The sequence below is a fragment of the Balaenoptera borealis genome (genome assembly GCF_965194805.1).
Source record: "Balaenoptera borealis genome assembly, chromosome: 3".
NCBI lineage: Eukaryota > Metazoa > Chordata > Mammalia > Artiodactyla > Balaenopteridae > Balaenoptera > Balaenoptera borealis.
In genome coordinates, this window is record NC_138866.1 from 104,075,195 (window position 1) to 104,094,813 (window position 19,619).

Genomic DNA, 19,619 nt, shown 5'->3' on the forward strand with positions numbered 1-19,619 from the left:
CTTGTTGTTGCAATGGTAAAAGGGAGTGTTTTCTTAATTTCTCTTTCAGATTTTTCATCATTAGTGTATAGGTATGCAAGAGATTTCTGTGCATTAATTTTGTATCCTGCAACTTTACCAAATTCATTGATTAGCTCTAGTAGTTTTCTGGTGGCATTTTTAGGATTCTCTATGTATAGTATCATGTCATCTGCAAACAGTGAGTTTTACTTTTTCTTTTCAATTTGTATGCATTTTATTTCTTTTTCTTCTCTGATTGCCATGGCTAGGACTTCCAAAACTATGTTGAATAATAGTGGTGAGAGTGGACATCCTTGTCTTGTTCCTGATCTTAGAGGAAATGCTTTCAGTTTTTCACCATTGAGAATGATGTTTGCTGTGGGTTTGTCATATATGGCCTTTATTATGTTGAGGTAGTTTCCCTCTATGCCCACTTTCTGGAGAGTTTTTATCATAAATGGGTGTTGAATTTTGTCAAAAGCTTTCTGTGCATCTATTGAGATATCATATGGTTTTTATTCTTCAATTTGTTAATATGGTGTATCACATTGATTGATTTGCGTATATTGAAGAATCCTTGCATCCCTGGGATAAATCCCACTTGATCATGGTATATGATCCTTTTATTTATTTATTTATTTATTTTTTAGTTGTTTTGTTTGTTTTTTTATACTGCAGGTTCTTATTAGGCATCAGTTTTATACACATCAGTGTATACATGTCAATCCCAATCGTCCAATTCAGCACACCACCATCCCCACCCCACCGCAGTTTTCCCCCCTTCTTCTCAAACTCTTCCAAAAAATTGCAGAGGAAGGAACACTCCCAAACTCATTCTATGAGGCCACCATCACCCTGATACCAAAAGCAGACAAAGACACTACAAAAAAAGAAAATTACAGACCAATATCACTGATGAATATAGATGCAAAAATCCTCAACAAAATACTAGCAAACAGAATCCAACAACACATTAAAAGGATCATACACCACGATCAAGTGGGATTTATCCCAGGGATGCAAGGATCCTTCAATATACGCAAATCAATCAATGTGATACACCATATTAACAAATTGAAGAATAAAAACCATATGATCATCTCAATAGATGCAGAAAAAGCTTTTGACAAAATTCAACACCCATTTCTGATAAAAACTCTCCAGAAAGTGGGCATAGAGGGAACCTACCTCAACATAATAAAGGCCATATATGACAAACCCACAGCAAACATCATTCTCAATGGTGAAAAACTGAAAGCATTTCCTCTAAGATCAGGAACGAGACAAGGATGTCCACTCTCACCACTATTATTCAACATAGTTTTGGAAGTCCTAGCCACGGCAATCAGAGAAGAAAAAGAAATAAAAGGAATACAAATTGGAAAAGAAGAAGTAAAACTGTCACTGTTTGCGGATGACATGATACTATACATAGAGAATCCTAAAACTGCCACCAGAAAACTGCTAGAGCTAATTAATGAATATGGTAAAGTTGCAGGATACAAAATTAATGCACAGAAATCTCTTGCATTCCTATACACTAATGATGAAAAATCTGAAAGAGAAATTATGGAAACACTCCCATTTACCATTGCAACAAAAAGAATAAAATACCTAGGAATAAACCTACCTAGGGAGACAAAAGACCTGTATGCAGAAAACTATAAGACACTGATGAAAGAAATTAAAGATGATACCAACAGATGGAGAGATATACCATGTTCTTGGATTGGAAGAATCAACATTGTGAAAATGAGTATACTACCCAAAGCAATCTACAGATTCAATGCAATCCCTATCAAATTACCAATGGCATTTTTTACGGAACTAGAACAAATCATCTTAAAATTTGTATGGAGACACAAATGATCCTTTTAATGTGTTGTTGGATTCTGTTTGCTAGTATTTTGTTGAGGATTTTTGCATCTATAGTCACCAGTGATATTGGTCTATAATTTTCTTTTTTTGTAGTATCTTTGTCTGGTTTTGGTATCAGGGTGATGATGGCCTCATAGAATGAGTTTGGGAGTGTTCCTTCCTCCGTAATTTTTTGGAAGAGTTTGAGAAGGATGGGTGTTAAGTCTTCTCTAAATGTTTGATAGAATTCAGCTGTGAAGCCATCTGGTCCTGGACTTTTGTTTGTTGGAAGATTTTTAATCACATTTTCAATTTCATTACTTGTGATTGGTCTGTTCATATTTTCTATTTCTTCCTGGTTCAGTCTTGGAAGGTTATACCTTTCTAAGAATTTGTCCATTTCTTCCAGGTTGTCCATTTTATTGGCATAGAGTTGCTTGTAGTAGTCTCTTAGGATGCTTTGTATTTCTGCGGTGTCTGTTGTAACTTCTCCTTTTTCATTTCTAATTTTATTGATTTGAGTCCTCTCCCTCTTTTTCTAGATGAGTCTGGCTACTGGTTTATCAATTTTGTTTATCTTCTCAAAGAACCAGCTTTTAGTTTTATTGATCTTTGCTACTGTTTTCTTTGTTTCTATTTCATTTATTTCTGCTCTGATCTTTATGATTTCTTTCCTTCTGCTAACTTTGGGTTTTGTTTACTCTTCTTTCTCTAGTTCCTTTAGGTGTAAGGTTAGATTGTTCACTTGAGATTTTTCTTGTTTCTTGAGGTAGGCTTGTATAGCTATAAACTCCCTCTTAGAACTGCTTTTGCTGCATCCCATAGGTTTTGGATCATCGTGTTTTCATTGTCATTTGTCTCTAGGTATTTTCTGATTTCCCCTTTGATTTCTTCAGTGATCTCTTGGTTAGTTAGTAATGTATTGTTTAGCCTCCATGTGTTTGTGCTTTTTACGTTTTTTCCCCTGTAATTCATTTCTAATCTCATAGCGTTGTGGTCAGAAAAGACGCTGGATATGATTTCAATTTTCTTAAATTTACTGAGGCTTGATTTGTGACCCAAGATGTGATCTATCCTGGAGAATGTTCCGTGTGCACTTGAGAAGAAAGTGTAATCTGCTGTTTTTGGATGGAATGTCCTATAAATATCAATAAAATCTATCTGGTCTATTGTGTCATTTAAAGCTTGTGTTTCCTTATTTATTTTCATTTTGGATGATCTGTCCATTGGTGTAAGTGAGGTGTTAACGTCCCACACTATTATTCTGTTACTGTCGATTTCCTCTTTTATAGCTGTTAGCAGTTGCCTTATGTATTGAGGTGCTACTATGTTGGGTGCACATATATTTATAATCGTTATATCTTCTTCTTGGATTGATCTGTTGATCATTATGTAGTGTCCTTCCTTGTCTCTTGTAACATTCTTTATTTTAAAGTCTATTTTATCGGATATGAGTATTGTTACTCCAGCTTTCTTTTGATTTCCATTTGCATGGAATATCTTTTCCCATCCCCTCACTTTCAGTCTGTATGTGTCCCTAGGTCTGAAGTGCGTCTCTTGTAGACAGCATATAGATGGGTCTTGTTTTTGTATCCATTCAGCCAGCCTGTGTCTTTTGGTTGGAGCATTTAATCCATTCACATTTAAGGTAATTATCGATATGTATGTTCTTATGACCATTTTCTTAATTGTTTTGGGTTTGTTTTTGTAGGTCCTTTTCTTCTCTTGTGCTTCCCACTTAGAGAAGTTCCTTTAGCATTTGTTGTAGAGCTGGTTTGGTGGTGCTGAATTCTCTTAGCTTTTGCTTGTCTGTAAAGCTTTTGATTTCTCCATCGAATTTGAATGAGATCCTTGCCGGGTAGAGTAATCTTGGTTGTAGGTTCTTCCCTTTCATCACTTTAAGTATATCATGCCACTCCCTTCTGGCTTGTAGAGTTTCTGCTGAGAAATCAGCTGTTAACCTTATGGGAGTTCCCTTGTATGTTATTTGTTGTTTTTCCCTTGCTGCTTTCAATAATTTTTCTTTGTCTTTAATTTTTCCCAATTTGATTACTATGTGTCTCGGAGTGTTTCTCCTTGGGTTTATCCTGTATGGGACTTGCTGTGCTTCCTGGACTTGGGTGGTTATCTCCTTTCCCGTGTTAGGGAAGTTTTCGACTATAATCTCTTCAAATATTTTCTTGGGTCCTTTCTCTCTCTCTTCTCCTTCTGGGACCCCTATAATGCGAATGTTGTTGCGTTTAATGTTGTCCCAGAGGTCTCTTAGGCTGTCTTCATTTCTTTTCATTCTTTTTTCTTTAGTCTGTTCCGCAGCAGTGAATTCCACCATTCTGTCTTCCAGGTCACTTATCTGTTCTTCTGCCTCAGTTATTCTGCTATTGATTCCTTCTAGTGTATTTTTCATTTCAGTTACTGTATTGTTCATCTCTGTTTGTTTGTTCTTTAGTTCTTCTAGGTCTTCGTTAAACATTTCTTGCATCTTCTCGATCTTTGTCTCCATTCTTTTTCCGAGGTCCTGGATCATCTTCACTATCATTATTCTGAATTCTTTTTCTGGAAGGTTGCCTATCTCCACTTCATTTAGTTGTTTTTCTGGGGTTTTATCTTGTTATTTCAGCTGATACATAGCCCTCTGCCTTTTCATCTTGTCTATCTTTCTGTGAATAGTAAAGGCTTCTTGATGCACTGAGACTGTTTCCACAAACTGATTTCACCAGGAGTCCCTCATGTGAGGATGTTCTGTCAGATTCTCTTGGTGTGTGAACTGTCTTCAGTTTCAACATACGAATGAAGTTTGGAGGTTGGGGTCCATCCTGCTAGTGTTGGAGGGTCTCCTGCAGAGGCGGGGGGTGGCTGTGGCTCACCGTGGGGACAAGGACACTGGCAGCATAAGTTCTGGGATGTACTCCTTGGTGTGAGCCCTCCCAGAGTCTGCCACTAGCCCCACCTAATTATAGTTCTTTTTAAGTTTTCTTCTATTCCCTGCATCACTTGCTTGTTCCAAGTTGCATTTTTCTGTTTGGTTCTTTCTGTCTGCTCATATTAAAGATGAAGTATAAATATTCTGACTGGAAGTTTTGTGTACATGAATCTAAAGATTGTTGACTAGTGAGCTTCAGCATGGTGAACTAGTGGGGCCATTATAAATGCCAGGGTTTTTTCATCCTATACCAATTAGCTTCCCTGTAGAGGAATTCTCCAATCTGCATCCCAGGTGCACTGGGCTCCTGCATGCATATGGGGAAGAGGATAGAGCTGGAGGGGATCTCTTGAATCAGTATTTAGATTTTTACAATGCAGACTTTCACTCAATCTCTGTATTTTCAGAGCAGAATCTCACTCAGTCCTCAATTGTGCAGAAAGTAAACCTCCAGCTATCTGCTGTAGTATGGGAGGAGATCTGGTAATCAAAGTCCTATGCACTTTCAACCAATCCTATTTTTTCCAGACCTACGTTTGCCCCTACCTTTAGAAGTACCTAGTTCTACCAAGTTGAAAAGGGACAAATCCACTTGCCCTGAAGCCTCATCTCTCCCACTACAATGCTTTTAGTAGCTTAGCAAATAGATAGCTCAGCAAATCAAAACTAGCTCAACAGATACCGGTACCTGACCTCAAGAGGCTTCCCCTTTTGGATTTTTTTTTTTTTGATGTGGAACATTTTTAAAGTCTTTACTGAGTTTGTTACAACATTGCTTCTGTTTTATGTTTTGATTTTTTGGCCTCAAGGCATGTGGGATCTTAGCTCCCCAACCAAGGATCGAACCTGCACGCCCTGCATTGGAAGGCGAAGTCTTAACCACTGGACCGCCAGGGAAGTCCCGGCTTCCCCTTTGGAACAAAGCTGTTTCTAACAAGACAAGAAAGACCCCATAGTCATGTAACTAATTAATGCTCATTGATTCCCCTTTCCTCATACCTTATAAATATAGACAACAGTACAAGAGCAGGGACCCTCAAATGCAGCCTTTTGGGGGAATGGCCTCACTATGCCTGGCCCTAAGCATAACTCTGTGGAATAGTAAGAACTTGAGGAAATTGTGCACACTTTGATGCTTTCCTGCTTAAAATCAATAAACATTATTTTTTCAATTTTATTGAGAAATAATTAATGTACAATAACTATACTCATTTTAAAGTATATTATATGAGTTCTGACAGATGTACATGCTCCTGAAATCACAATCAACACAGAAAATTTCTATCACCTCTAAGAGTCCCCTATAACCCTGTGAAGTTCATCCTTTCCCTTCACTCCTGGCCCCAGGCAACCACTGATGTGCTCTCAGTCATTATAAATTAGTATTTTCTAGAATTTCTTGCACTATGGACTGCTGTCTTGCTTTTTTCAGAATAATTTTGTGATTCATTCATGTCATGTGTACCAGTAGTTTTCTCGTTTTTAAAAAATAAATTTATTTATTTTTGATGGCATTGGGTCTTCGTTGCTGCGCACGGGCTTTCTCTAGTTGTGGCGAGCGGGGGCTACTCTTCGTTGCGGTGTGTGGGTTTCTCATTGTGGTGGCTTCTCTTGTTGCAGAGCACGGGCTCTAGGTGCACAGGCTCAGTAGTTGTGGTGCACGGCCTGAGTTGTTCTGCAGCATGTGGGATCTTCCCGGGCCAGGGATCGAACCCGTGTCCCCCGCATTGGCAGGCGGATTCTTAACCACTGGGCCACCAGAGAAGTCCCAGTTGTCTCCTTTTTATTGAAGAGTAATATTCCATTTTATGAATGTATTTCAAAATTTGTTTATCCTTTCACCTGTTGATGGACATTGTTTCCAGTTGTTCACTATTGTAAATAAAGCTGCTGTAAACATTTGAATACAAGTTTTTAGGTGGACACATTTCTCTTGTGTAAATACCTAGGACTAAAATGGTTGAGTTACATGACAACATATGACAGTTGACACTCTTCCAAAGTAGTTGTACCATTTTATATTTTGACCATCATTGTACAAGGTCCAATTGCAGCACATCCTCAATAACACCTTGTACTGATGAACTCTTTAATGTTTAATATTAGCTATCTTAGTGGATGTGTAGTATATTTCACTGTGGTTTTAATTTGCATTTCCTTACTGACTAACGATGTTGAACATCATTTCATGTGCATGTTGACCATTCATATGTCTTCTTTTGTGAAAAGTCCATTCAAATCTTTTGTCTAATTGTGTATTGGGTAGTTTGTCTTCTGTGTATATATTAGGTACACAGTGAGGCAAGAATCAATGTTCATTTGTTCCCACAGATACCCAATTGTTCCAGACTTTCCTTTCTCCATTGAACTGTCCTACTTTTGACGAAAAGCATCGGACCATACAGGTAAGGATCTATTTCTGCTCACTGTACTCCGTTCTTTTGACCTTTCTGTTCATCCTTTCACCAGTTCCACCCTAACTTGATTACTGTAGCTTGATGTTAAGTCCTCAAATCAGGTAGTATAAAGGTAGTATAAGTCCAACATCTTTGTTCTTATTTTTAAAAATTTCTTTAGCTAGTCTAGGTCATTTGCATTCTAATATAAATTTTAGAATCAACTTGTCGATTTCTACAAAAAGCTTACTGGTATTTCTGTTGGAATTGCATTAAATCTACACATCAATTTAAGGAGAAGTGACATCTTAACAATATTGAGTTTTCCTATTCATGAACATGCTATATCTCTCCATTTGTTTAGGCCTTTAAAAATATCTCTCAGTAAATTTTTATAGTTTTCAGTGATGAGATCTTACACCTCTTTTATTAAATTTATTCCTAAATATTTTTTGTCTTAGCGTTATTATAAATTGATTAAAGTTTAATTTTCCAATTGTTTGCTGTTGGTAAATAAAATCATAAGTGATTTTTGTAATCTTATATCTTGAGACGTTGCTAAATTCACTTATTAGTTCTAGCAGTTATCTGTAGATTCCTTAGGAATTTCTACATAGACAATCATGTCATCTACAAATAGACAGTTTTACTTCTTCCTGTCTAATCTTCATGGCTTTTATTTCTTCTTCTTGTCTTAATACAGCAGTTAGGACCTCTAGTATAATGTTGAATGAGGTAGTGAAAATAGACATGCTTGCCTTGCTCTTCAACCTAAGGGACAAAGTACACATTAATTCATCAGTAAATATGATGTTTGCTATAGATTTTTGTGTAGAAGGCTCTTATCAGATTGAGAATGTTACTTTCTAGTCCAATTTTTTATTATAAATGGGTGTTGGATTTTGTCAAATGCCTCTTTGCAATATTGAAATAATCACGTTTGTCCTTTGTTCTGTTAGTATAATTAGACTGAATGATTTTCAAATGCTAAATCAACTTTCCCTTCCGTTACCCATTTCCAGCAGTCAAAAATTCTCTAGGCTGTGTGAAAAAAAAACACGACTACAGTGGTTGAACCAAACATGTGTTTATTTTTTCTCACTTAACAAGCTTGAAGAAAGATGGTCCAGCACGATTTATCAGCTTTCCAATGTCATTAATGTCCCAGGCTCTTTCTTCTTCCCTGTTCTATCATTCTTAATGTATGGCATGCCTCTTCATGATCTCAAGAAGTGCTAATACACTTTTTGGCAAAGATCTTCATCTTAGGTAGAAAAAGGAAAGGGGGGGAGCAAGCAGAAAGGAACTGGGGACACTTACCTCAGAAAAGTTATACTTTTCTATAAATCCTTAGTAGGTTTCTTCTTGCATTTCAAGAGCCAGAACTGTGTCACTTGCCTACATACAGTTACAAGAGAGTCTGGGGAAGTAAATTTTGTTTTCCCTTTTTTTTTTTAACTAATTTAAAATTACTTTGTAAAAATGAGTCACTGTGCTTTGATCCTTATTTTTTCATTTTATAATAAAAAATTTCAAATATGTACAAAAGTAGGATAGAATAATCACCATCACGCATTCATGACATGACTTCAATTATCAACTCATGGCGAACACCATTTCATCTTTACCTCTATCCACTTTCACATACCATATTATTTTGAAGCAAATCTCAGACATCATATTTACCTATAAATATTTCAGTAGGCATCTCTACAAGATGAGGACTTTATAAACCTAACTACAATACCATTATCACATCTAAAGAAAAAAAATATAATTATTCCTTAATTTCTTCAAATATCCAATTAATACTCAAACTTCCAAGAGGTAAGTTTTTTAGCTGGACACATTTCTTCTGTCCCCCACCCCCAAATCATGATTCTATTGTTGAGTAGGCAATCTACAGCACCCGCCACACCACTGGTATTCAGTATACTATAAAAGTAGCTTGTCTCAAGAACTTTTCTGGGGAAAATAATACAATATTCTTTCTATAGTTAAAAATGCTATCAAATGAGCATTTTTAGTTAAAGGTGGCATTAAAACAGTAGCATTAGACTTTTTAGGAGCAGCCAAGTTTTCCTCTTTAAGAGGTCTAACTTTACTGACCAATGAGACATTTGTCAATTTTTTAAAGCAGTTACTCACAAATCCCGGCTAACTGAAGTTATTTGTATCTACAACATCTTATGTTCCTTAGGCACTGGCCACACGTTAAGTCATATTTGTATATTCCATAACTCCTAGTACAGAGGAGACACTGAGTAAATGAATATTTGTTAAATGCATGGACGAGATGGAAGAAAGTAACCAAAGCCTACTAAAGGATGCTACCAGGCATCCATAATGATACTACTGAAATAAGGAAAAAAAGGACATCTGGAGTAAAAAATCCAAAAAAAGCTGATTTATACATTTTTTTCCTCCACCATGTTTAATTTCCCTTGTATCCTTGGATGAATTTTTTTTAAACATCTTCAGGATATCTCTTATATACAAAAGTTTGTTTGGGTTCCCCCAGTGTTTTAAAACATCCAATTTGTTTAGAAGTAATTGAAATTAGGAAGGAAATGCTTTCAAATACTCCACTTGTATCAATATTCTGTTGAAATGGCATTAAAGAAGGAGATAGTGTAGTAGTTAACTTGCATGTCAATATTAAACCACAAAAAAATATAAATTTAATAAAGCTACTGCTTAATATTTACTCTAAATGACTTTTTAACATGCTAAACCTCACTGTTAAAGTAGTAAAGACATATAGCCTTTGAAAAGAACATAGGTTTCAGAATCAGATCTGGGTTCAAATCCCATAGGTTTGCTTACTGGGTAGTTGTTTATCCTTTCAAAACACCTACTTCCTTTAAAACAAGAATAACAGCACTTACCCCAAAGTGCTGTTGTGAGGATTGAGTGATACAATCAATAAAATTACCTGGCATATAGTAATCACCCAAGAAACGTTAATTGTCACTATTAGGTAAGTGATTTAACTACAAAATGTTCCATTTACTAAACATAAATAAACCCAAAACAAAGTTTAACATTCTAAAATCAGATAAAAACAAACTCTTAGCTTTCAATAAAGAAAAATGTCCTCTCACCTATTTTTGAATACACCAGAATCAAAGGCCAGAAGAGTTCTTGTCTGCTTACAACAAAGTTTGCTTAACAGTACTCATTTTTCTGAGTTACGTGAGGAAAAGGTCTTTTAATGAAATTCCTATTTTCTTATCTCTAAAGAAATAAGTGAATGCTCCTGGTACTGCTAATTCACTCCAAGTCTTACTGCACCTGAGTTAAACACATATTTAACAACACCTGCATAAATTTCTAAAGGAAGCACATGAGTAAAAACAATATTGAATCTTTGCTCATTTTATTATGAAAACTTCACTACTTCCTAGAAGAAGAAATAAGTCTTTCACCTCAGTCTTTGTACTGTAGTAATTCATATACCAAAATAATGACCTAATACTGTGGATAGATTCATTCACATTCACACACACACACACACACTCTGACATATATACTTCACTAACAGGACTCACTTTCCCAGAAAATATTAAGTAATCATTGTACCTTTTGTGACAAGATTTCTAGATACTGAATTCCTAGTAAGGCCTTTATGTTTTAATTTTTTTCTCTCTTCTTCAATTTGCTTTTCTTGTTGATATAATTTTTCTTCTCTCTGAATTATTTTATGTTCTTCAGCTTTTCTTTGACGTTCTTTCCAGGCTTCCAATTCTTTAGTTGCTTTTATCCGTTCATTTTCTTTCATATCTTCTATTCTTTTCCTCTCTTCTTCTTCAATCTGAAAAAATTAAAATTACCAAATCTTTTAAAACATACAAAAAGCAATATTTTAAAAATAAGAAATTCATTATAGTAATTAGTTATTTTTACCTCTAAACACTTGTCATTAAATCTGCAGCAATGGTTAGCAGTGAATAAAGAATTAAAATGGGAACAGTAAATGATTTAGCAGAATGCTCAATGATATGGTGTCACTGAACAAAGGTCTTAGTTCCAGATCTACCATTGACTATTGATATGTTCTTGGGCAGTCACTTTCTCTAGCCTCAGTTTACTTGCATGTAAAATGTGGACAGGCATTCAATTAGATGATATCTAAGGGCTTGGTTAATAAAAAAAAAAAAAAAAAAAAAAGGAAGAATTTATTACTCTGAAAGTTAAGTCACTTGTCCCAAAATCTTTACACACACAAAAAAACATATATGCAAACATTCGCCTTTCTACTAATGCCAGTCTTACCTTGTCTTAAGACTGAAGTTGTGCCGACCTTCACCTGAGGAATGAGGGAATAATAAGAAGGGAATAGGAAGGAGGAACTAGGGAGTTCGTCTCTGGTGGGTGGAAATGTTTGAACTTTGAATCCTGCTGTCAACTATGTTTGCAATAGCAGTTATTTGACATTTCCACATGAAAAGCTAAATATCAGATGAATCTGAAAGCAATACATTGCTCAGCTGTGTGCCAATTTTTCTCCCTTTCACAAACTTCCCTCATATGGGCAAGAAAAAAAAATCCCTGTGAAACAGAGTAACTGGTTATTATATATGGTTGACTCCATGTACCTAACCTTCCTACGGTAACAAAAATTTCTCACCTCTATCCTCCAGAGAAGCAGTGTCTAACAGAACTTTTTTTAATGGTAGTAATGTTCTGTACTATCCAATACATTAGCCACTAGTCACACATGGCTAATGAAGCACTTAAAATGGGGCTAGTGTGACTGAGGAACTGAATTGGTAATTTTATTTATGTTTCATTAATGTAAATTTAAATTAATTTATTTTTAAATAGGACATCTGATACAGCTCTAGAATGACATGCTGGGAAAAAGTTTCCTAAAGGCTGAATTATTTTAGGATATAGAATTAACATTATAGGTATGAAAACCGTGCACTGAAGAGGTACTCTATAATATTTGCATGAGTTAATACCCTCTTCTGGAGACTATTTATTTTCTTATTATACCATGAAACATTTATTTTAAAATAAATTTCACAGATTACTAACAGGAGTTTCTTATAATCCCAGAATTGCACCTAAGGCCTAAACTAAGCACAAAAGATGCTAATTACTGTATGTCCTAAATTCAGAGAGCCGCAGTGAGCCGCCAACAGGTTGGGCCACAAAGCATCTGCACGTGGCAATGAACCAGCATTTAAATGCCTGATAATAGGCCATGATGAACAGTCAGTGTTAGCTAGAGGCAGCCACAACCTAAAAGAAGAAGATGACAACTTCCCCCAGTTTAGTAATATGTTTGCCTTTTTCCCCTCCTTCCTCTGTTCCCCAACACATGGAAGGAGGAAAAAGTATGTGAAGAGTCAGAATGCCTTCACCCCTCATGATCTCTGTTAAGCAGAGTGAATTTTGAAAAGTTTTTAAAAATGCATAAGACTGAGTCTTACTTACCAAAAACAAGACTGTTCTTATAACCAAAAGTAACAAGAAAGTTCTTCTATTATGCCAAGATGTAGTTAAGGGAAATATGTGTGTGCACGCACGCACACATGTGTGCATATAAAGATATATGTATATGCAATTTATAATAGGCTATCTTAGAAACACAAAAATAGTCCTCAGGGATTAATGAGGAAGAGGAAGGATTAAAAAAGGCTTCAAAGAGCAGCTGACAGAAGGAACTAGAATGAACAGAAAAACATGAAGAAGGTAATACCTTATGATTATGATAAAGGCAGACTACATACAGCAAAGAGAAACAGAGACAGACAAATGTTAAACAATCCTTGAAGGTCTTATTTTTTAAAAAACATGATAAGGGGAATATACCACTTAAAGGAGGAATGTGTAGTAATTCAGAAAGCTAGAAAAACAATCACCACACTGAAGGAACTGGATTTTAAGTGCTTTGTACTGCTCAAAAAGGGACGCCATATAGTATGGGATATTAGTTTAATACAGACAGCAAATATAAATAACAGGAGAATAATGAGCAGCTTCTAAACGAAATTCCTGAAGAAAGGGAAATCTATAATTATTTTAATTTGGAATGAATCTCTGGTTTATCAGGCATTGTTCTTTTTAAACCAATCTCATTTATTACGTGTAAAAATAATAAATAAAATACTAGAAAACTGAATCAAGGAAAATTTTAAAATTATAATACATCTTGATCAATGATGTATTTCTTATCTATTGATATTAGGAAATCAAAAGAGAAAAATACGGCTTCCCTGGTGGCACAGTGGTTGAGAATCTGCCTGCCAATGCAGAGGACACGGGTTCGAGCCCTGGTCTGGAAAGATCCCACATGCCATGGAGCAACTAGGCCCGTGAGCCACAACTACTGAACCAGCGCGTCTGGAGCCTGTGCTCTGCAACAAGAGAGGCCGCGATAGTGAGAGGCCCGTGCACCGCGATGAAGAGTGACCCCCGCTTGCCACAACTAGAGAAAGCCCTCGCACAGAAACGAAGACCCAACACAGCCAAAAATAAACAAATTAATTAATTAATTTTAAAAAAAAGAGAGAGAAAAATAATACGATCTCACTACTTCTCAAAATACCCTTGATCCTAAGAAAAAAAAATTTTAGATCAATAAAAGGACCTACACAATATTATGCTTCATGGTGAAGCATTAAAAATATTTCTAGTAAAGTCCCTAAGGCCAATATGCCTACTGCTTTACTATTTTCCTAGCGGGCATAACCTACACAACAGATTTTTTTTAATAAATAAATTTTTAAAATAAAAAAAACTTTAAATAAGAAATACAAATATAGATTATGCAGAGATAGAACCATGATTATTTGCAAATAATATGGAAGACTACCTAAAAGAACACAAATAATAAACTGACAAACTATTAGAATGAAAAGGAGAGTTCAGTGAGGCAATCACATACAAGATCAACTTACACAAACTCTTATAACTAACTTTCCTACAATCTGGCAATATACAATTAGGAAATACAATGGAAAAAGTCATTTCATTAGTAACTGCCAGAAAAGCTTTTAAAATGCTACAAGTAAGCATCACAAAATATGAGCCAGTACTATATGTAAACTAAATAATTTTGCTGAGGGATATAAAATGTAAGTCTGAATAAATGGAGATAAATGCCACATTCCTGGAAGAAAGTCTCAATATTTTAAATCTCAGTATTTTGATATTCTGCAAATTAATTTATAAGTCAATGTAAATCTAATCAAAATACCAAAAGAACTCTTAGGGAGCTTGATAAGTAACAGTGAAATTCATCCACAGCAGAAAACGTGCAGGTTTTATGGAGGCGTGAAGAGGTTGGCAATTCTCATCCATAAAGATCTAGACAAATTTATCAAAAACAACCAATTCAGGGCAGTGGGAATTAACCAAAGGCAGCCTGCAAATTGCTAAGTGTTTATTCTAGAAGGACTGCTAAAGTTATAGGTAAGAACAGTGGGAGGCTCTGACCTTCTGCCTAAGGTTACTCCCAACCACCCACCTCCAGCCAGGATGACAAGACTGACATTTTTACCAACATGAAACTAGGAAAAAGAACCCAGCAGCTTTGTTAGCAAGAACGGTGGACTCATTTCAGGGTGGGGCAGTGAAAATCTGTGGCTTTGGTGGAGAAAAGTGGTAAACTTGGTGGGAATGAAGAGGGAAAACTGAGGTCTGAGGTTGAGGTCCTAGTTAGGGTAAGTGCCTGAGCAGTCAGAAAATTAAGAGAAAGATCATGTAAATTAGAGAGCCATAGAAGGTATGTAATAAGCTCACCATACACCCCTGGTTAAACAGCAAGCTATGCATTTCTGGGGGAGATCTAAGGAAGCCTGGCATAAAATAAAGCCAAGGGATACTTGAGAACTTGCTCTGTGAATGTACTTCCAAACCCACACATAGACCAATCAGCAAAGGGGTGGAAGCCTTTCAGGCTGAAGGTATTTACTACCTCTGCCCAAATCATTAGCTCACAAGTGAGTTACGCAGACACAGGGAAGACCCTTAAGGAAACCAGTCCAAAAAACAAGAATTAACAAACTCAGCAGAGACATCAGCAGTTGTATACCACAAGGGTGTCTAGACTGATCCCACAGTTAAAGTCCAGGCAAGTTACTAAAAAATAAACAATTAATTAAAACAGAACTCAGAATTACTATAATCTACTAATTAAAATGCCTAGCTTTCAACCAAAAATATATCAAGAAATAATTACTAAAGAATTCTCAAATTTGAAGAAAACATTACATACCTCAGAGAATTTCAAACCAAAGTAAAATAAATACAAAGAGATACACCTAGATACAACTTAGTCAAACTGCTAAGTAAATACAAAAGCCAAACAAAAACAGGTAAATCTTGAAAGCAGCAAGAAAAAAGGGACTCATCATGTACAGGGGAACAATAATACAATTAAAGGCTGATTCATCATTAGAAACAACGCAGGACAGAAGACAGTGAAATGACATATTCAAAGCACTGACAGAAAGAATCTAAAACTACAAGTTCTAGATCCAGCAAAACCATTCTTCATAAATGAAGACGAAATAAGCACATTCCAAGATAAACAAAAACTGAGACAAACTATTGCCCACAAACCTGTCCAACAAGATATACCAAAGAAAATCTTCAGGCAGAAAGGAAATGGCACTAAACACTAACTCTGATTTGTAAGTGGGAATGAAGAATATGGGAAATGGTAAATATATAGGTAAGTATAATCGACAACACAGGGACTTCCCTGGCGGTCCAGTGGTTAAGACTTCGTCTTCCAATGCAGGGTGTGCGGATTCAATCCCTGGTCGGAGAGCTAAGATCTCACATGCTTTGGAGCCAAAAAACCAAAACATAAAACAGAAGCAATATTGTAACAAATTCAATAAAGACTTTAAAAAAAATGATCCACATCAAAAAATCTTAAAAATAAAAAGAATACAAATGGATGAACAAAATGTGGTATATATATAATAATAGAACATTATTCAGTCTTAAAAAAGGAAAATTCTGACACATACTAAAAAGTGGATGAACCTTGAAGACATTATGCTAAGTGAAATAAGCCAGGCACAAATGGACAAATATAGTATGATTCCACTTACATGAGATACCTAGAGGAGTCAAATTCATAGAAACAGAAAGTAAAATGTTGGTTGCTAGGGGCTTAGGGAAATGCGGAATGGGACGTTATTATTTAACGGGTACAGAGTTTCAGTCTGAGAAGATGAAAAAGTTCTGGAAATGGATGGTGGTGATGGTTGCACAGTAATGTGAATGTACTTAATATCACTGAACTATACACTGCTAAATGGTTAAAATGGTAAATTTTATGTTATGTTTTATCCAATTAAAAAATAAATTTAAAAAGAGAATAAATATTTTCTTGCTTTTCTTCTCTTTCTTTAAAAACTTGAGATTTTTTAAAAAGCAATACTTTTTTTAAAAAAATAAATTTATTTATTTATTTTTAGCCATGTTGGGTCTTCGTTGCTGCACGCGGGCTTTCTCTAGTTGCAGCAAGCAGGGGGGCTGCTCTTTGTTGCGGTGCACAGGCTTCTCGTTGCAGTGGCTTCTCTTGTTGCGGAGCACGGGCTCTAGGCACATGGGCTTTGGTAGTTGCAGCATGCAGGCTCAGTAGTTGTGGCTCATGGGCTCTAGAGTGCAGGCTCAGTAGTTGTGGTGCACGAGCTTAGTTGCTCCATGGCATATGGGCTCTTCCTGGACTAGGGATCGAACCCATGTCCCCTGCATTGGCAGGCGGATTCTTAACCACTGCACCACCAGGGAAGTCCCAACACATACTGTTTAGTTTATAGTATCCATGTACATATACCTATTCATGAATGGCAATAACAGCCCAAAAATAAGGAGAGAAAAATGGAATTGTATAAAGCAAAGTTGCTATATTTTACTGGAATTGAGTCAGTGTTAACCTAAAGTAGATTACAGATTGTGGTAAATTAAAGGTGCATATGGCAACAATTAAAAACTTTCACAACCTAAAAAATATATACATATTGTAAAAATTATGTTTATTTATATTAGATTATATATATATACACACACATACATACACATAGACATGTAAATAGCTAAAAGGTCAACAAGGGAGCTCCAGTTTCAGCTCTGACATGTTAAGCAGTTGTCATTCCTATCCTTATAACAAAAAAAGACACACTGAAAACCAAGTTTTCTTGGACCCATCAGAGAAGTGAGTCACAGGGCAAACTGCTACCCTGAAACACAGAGATAAGTGTATCCAGAAAGACAAAAAGATCTGCTTGCCTATTGCAGAAGCAACTACAGCTGTAAACTGGTAGGAACACTTAAATGGTAATTTTGACAAAATGCTGGAGTCTGAGTGTGGCCCAGCATGACAGTGAGAAACTCAGGAGCCACAATCTTGAAGGGTGACCCCATATTTTTGTGAGCTTTACCATCAGAAACCCCACTAGGTTACCATGAATAAGAACTCTGGCAGAAAGGGGGGAAAAATAATCATTGTGAAATACAGAAATACCCCGAGTATTCTCCATAACAAAGATCTACTCTCCAGGAGAAAGGACCTTGTCAGAGCTAAAGGAATTCCCTTCCCGTTGGGGGAAGGGAATTCCTCCCACTCCAGTCCTCCCCAGCCCTCCGGTCCCACCTAAAGGGAGAAAAAAACACAGTAACTGTCAGGGCTTCAGGAAAATACACCGGGAACACTGCAGCTGGGGAAGAGAATAAGAGCCAGGGGAGAAAAGCTGTATCACTGGAGGAACACTTGTGAAGATCACAGGCCCAAGATACAGGCCCATGAAAAGACTGAGATTTAATGGCAAGATTATAGATTGTTTCCACTCCCTTACAATTTATTACCACACCAACAGGGTTCCAGGATAATGACAGTGGATTACAGAAGAAAGAGCTTATGACAAAGGCTCTCTCTGAGGATGAGTAGACAGAGAAGCCAAAAATCCCAAATTCAAAACAGAAGGGGGGAAAAAAAAAAAAAACCAAAAAACTGAAAAAACACTAGAGGAATTTGAAGCCTCTGGTACCTGTTATGTACAGCTAACATAGCTAACATTAAACATAACCCAAAACCCAGTCAGAGTAAATAAATCTACTCACTAAAGGCATATTAACCTTAGTTTCTATTACCTGATACAATATGCCTAGTGTTCAACAAAAAATTGCAAGGCATGCCAAAGGCAAGATAAAACACATTATAAAGACACAAAGCAATCATCAGAACCAGACTCAGATACAACACAGATGTAAGAATTATTAGGCATGGAATTTAAAATAACTGTTTAATATGTTAAGGGTTCTAATGGGAAAAGAAGACAACATGCAAAAATGCCCCCTAAGAATATCTTAAAGTTTTATCTCTGTGGGGACTTCCTTGGTGGTCCAGTGGTTAAGACCCTGGGCTTCTAATGCAGGGGTTGCATGTTCGATCCCTGGGCGGGGAACTAGGATCCCACATGCTGAGCAGAGCGGCCAAAAAAAAAAAAGTTTTATCTCTGTAAACAAAGAACGTTGCCTGCCATTCTGGTAAACAAACAATGTTGTCCACCATCAAGCCATCAGCCACTGTAGATGCCCCAGTGGTGCACCCTGAGGGGAAATTAGGATGGAGAAAAACAGGATACTGGCCCTAGACAGTTAAGAAGCATTTCAAAGGAATAATTTCAATGAGCCCAGACTCTAGCATCTTCCCATACATAGAAAAGCACTAAAATCATTAACTTGAGATGTCTGTTTCTGTGCCTAGCAGTAATCTGTTGATGTTCAACTATATGTTTTTTGTTTTTTCAGCAAAAACCCCTATATATCCTGGCTCATTCTTTACCTCTCTGGGACAGTTCCTCAGAGCTATCTGAGAGGCTGTTTCCAGGGCTACAGTCCTCAGTGAGGTCCTTGAATAACACACAGCCTAAAAATTGAGAGTTATGTTTTATCTTTTCAGTCAACATCTTCCACATGGAGCTATATATCATTCTAACAATGAGCTCCCTTAAGCTAAGAAAATTCAAGTATTAATTCAGTCTGAAGTTTAATAAATATAGTGTTAAAATTTCTCTTGGAAAGCTATTAACTTCTGAAATTTAATTATTTAGTTGTTTGTTTATATTCTGTGGAAATGATAATCCAGTTAAAATAATATAGGTATGTGTTCAAAGCTAAAATGTAACAAAATTGATTTTCATTTCAGTTCCCTTCTCTTCTCCCTACGAACTGAATCATGTCCCCCAAAATTTGTAATGTTGAAGCCCTAACACTCAATGTGACAATATTTGGAGATAAGACTTACATGGAGGTAATTAATGTCAAATGAGGTCATAAGAGTGGGGCCCTGATACAATAGGATTATTGTCCTTATAAGAAGTGACACCAGAGCACTTTCTGTCTCTCTCTGTCTACCATGTGAAGACACAGCAAGGATGCAGCCAGCTGCAAGCCAGAAAGAGAGGCCTCACCAG

General features: G+C 36.3%; 1 protein-coding gene and 1 long non-coding RNA gene across 2 annotated transcripts in view; one reads left to right on the top strand and one right to left on the bottom strand.

Annotated features, from left to right (window-relative positions):
* The window catches only part of DNAAF4 (dynein axonemal assembly factor 4), a 105,207-nt gene that overhangs the window by 48,519 nt on the left and 37,069 nt on the right, over positions 1 to 19,619 (bottom strand). The window contains exon 5 of the mRNA XM_082388134.1: positions 10,756 to 10,987. Coding sequence (XP_082244260.1) covers positions 10,756 to 10,987 — 232 coding nt within the window. The remainder of the gene's footprint in view (positions 1 to 10,755; positions 10,988 to 19,619) is intronic.
* LOC309626872 overlaps positions 10,996 to 19,619 on the top strand; it is a 174,034-nt gene continuing 165,410 nt past the window's right edge. The window contains exon 1 of the long non-coding RNA XR_014243463.1: positions 10,996 to 13,592. This is a non-coding gene — a long non-coding RNA (uncharacterized lncRNA). The remainder of the gene's footprint in view (positions 13,593 to 19,619) is intronic.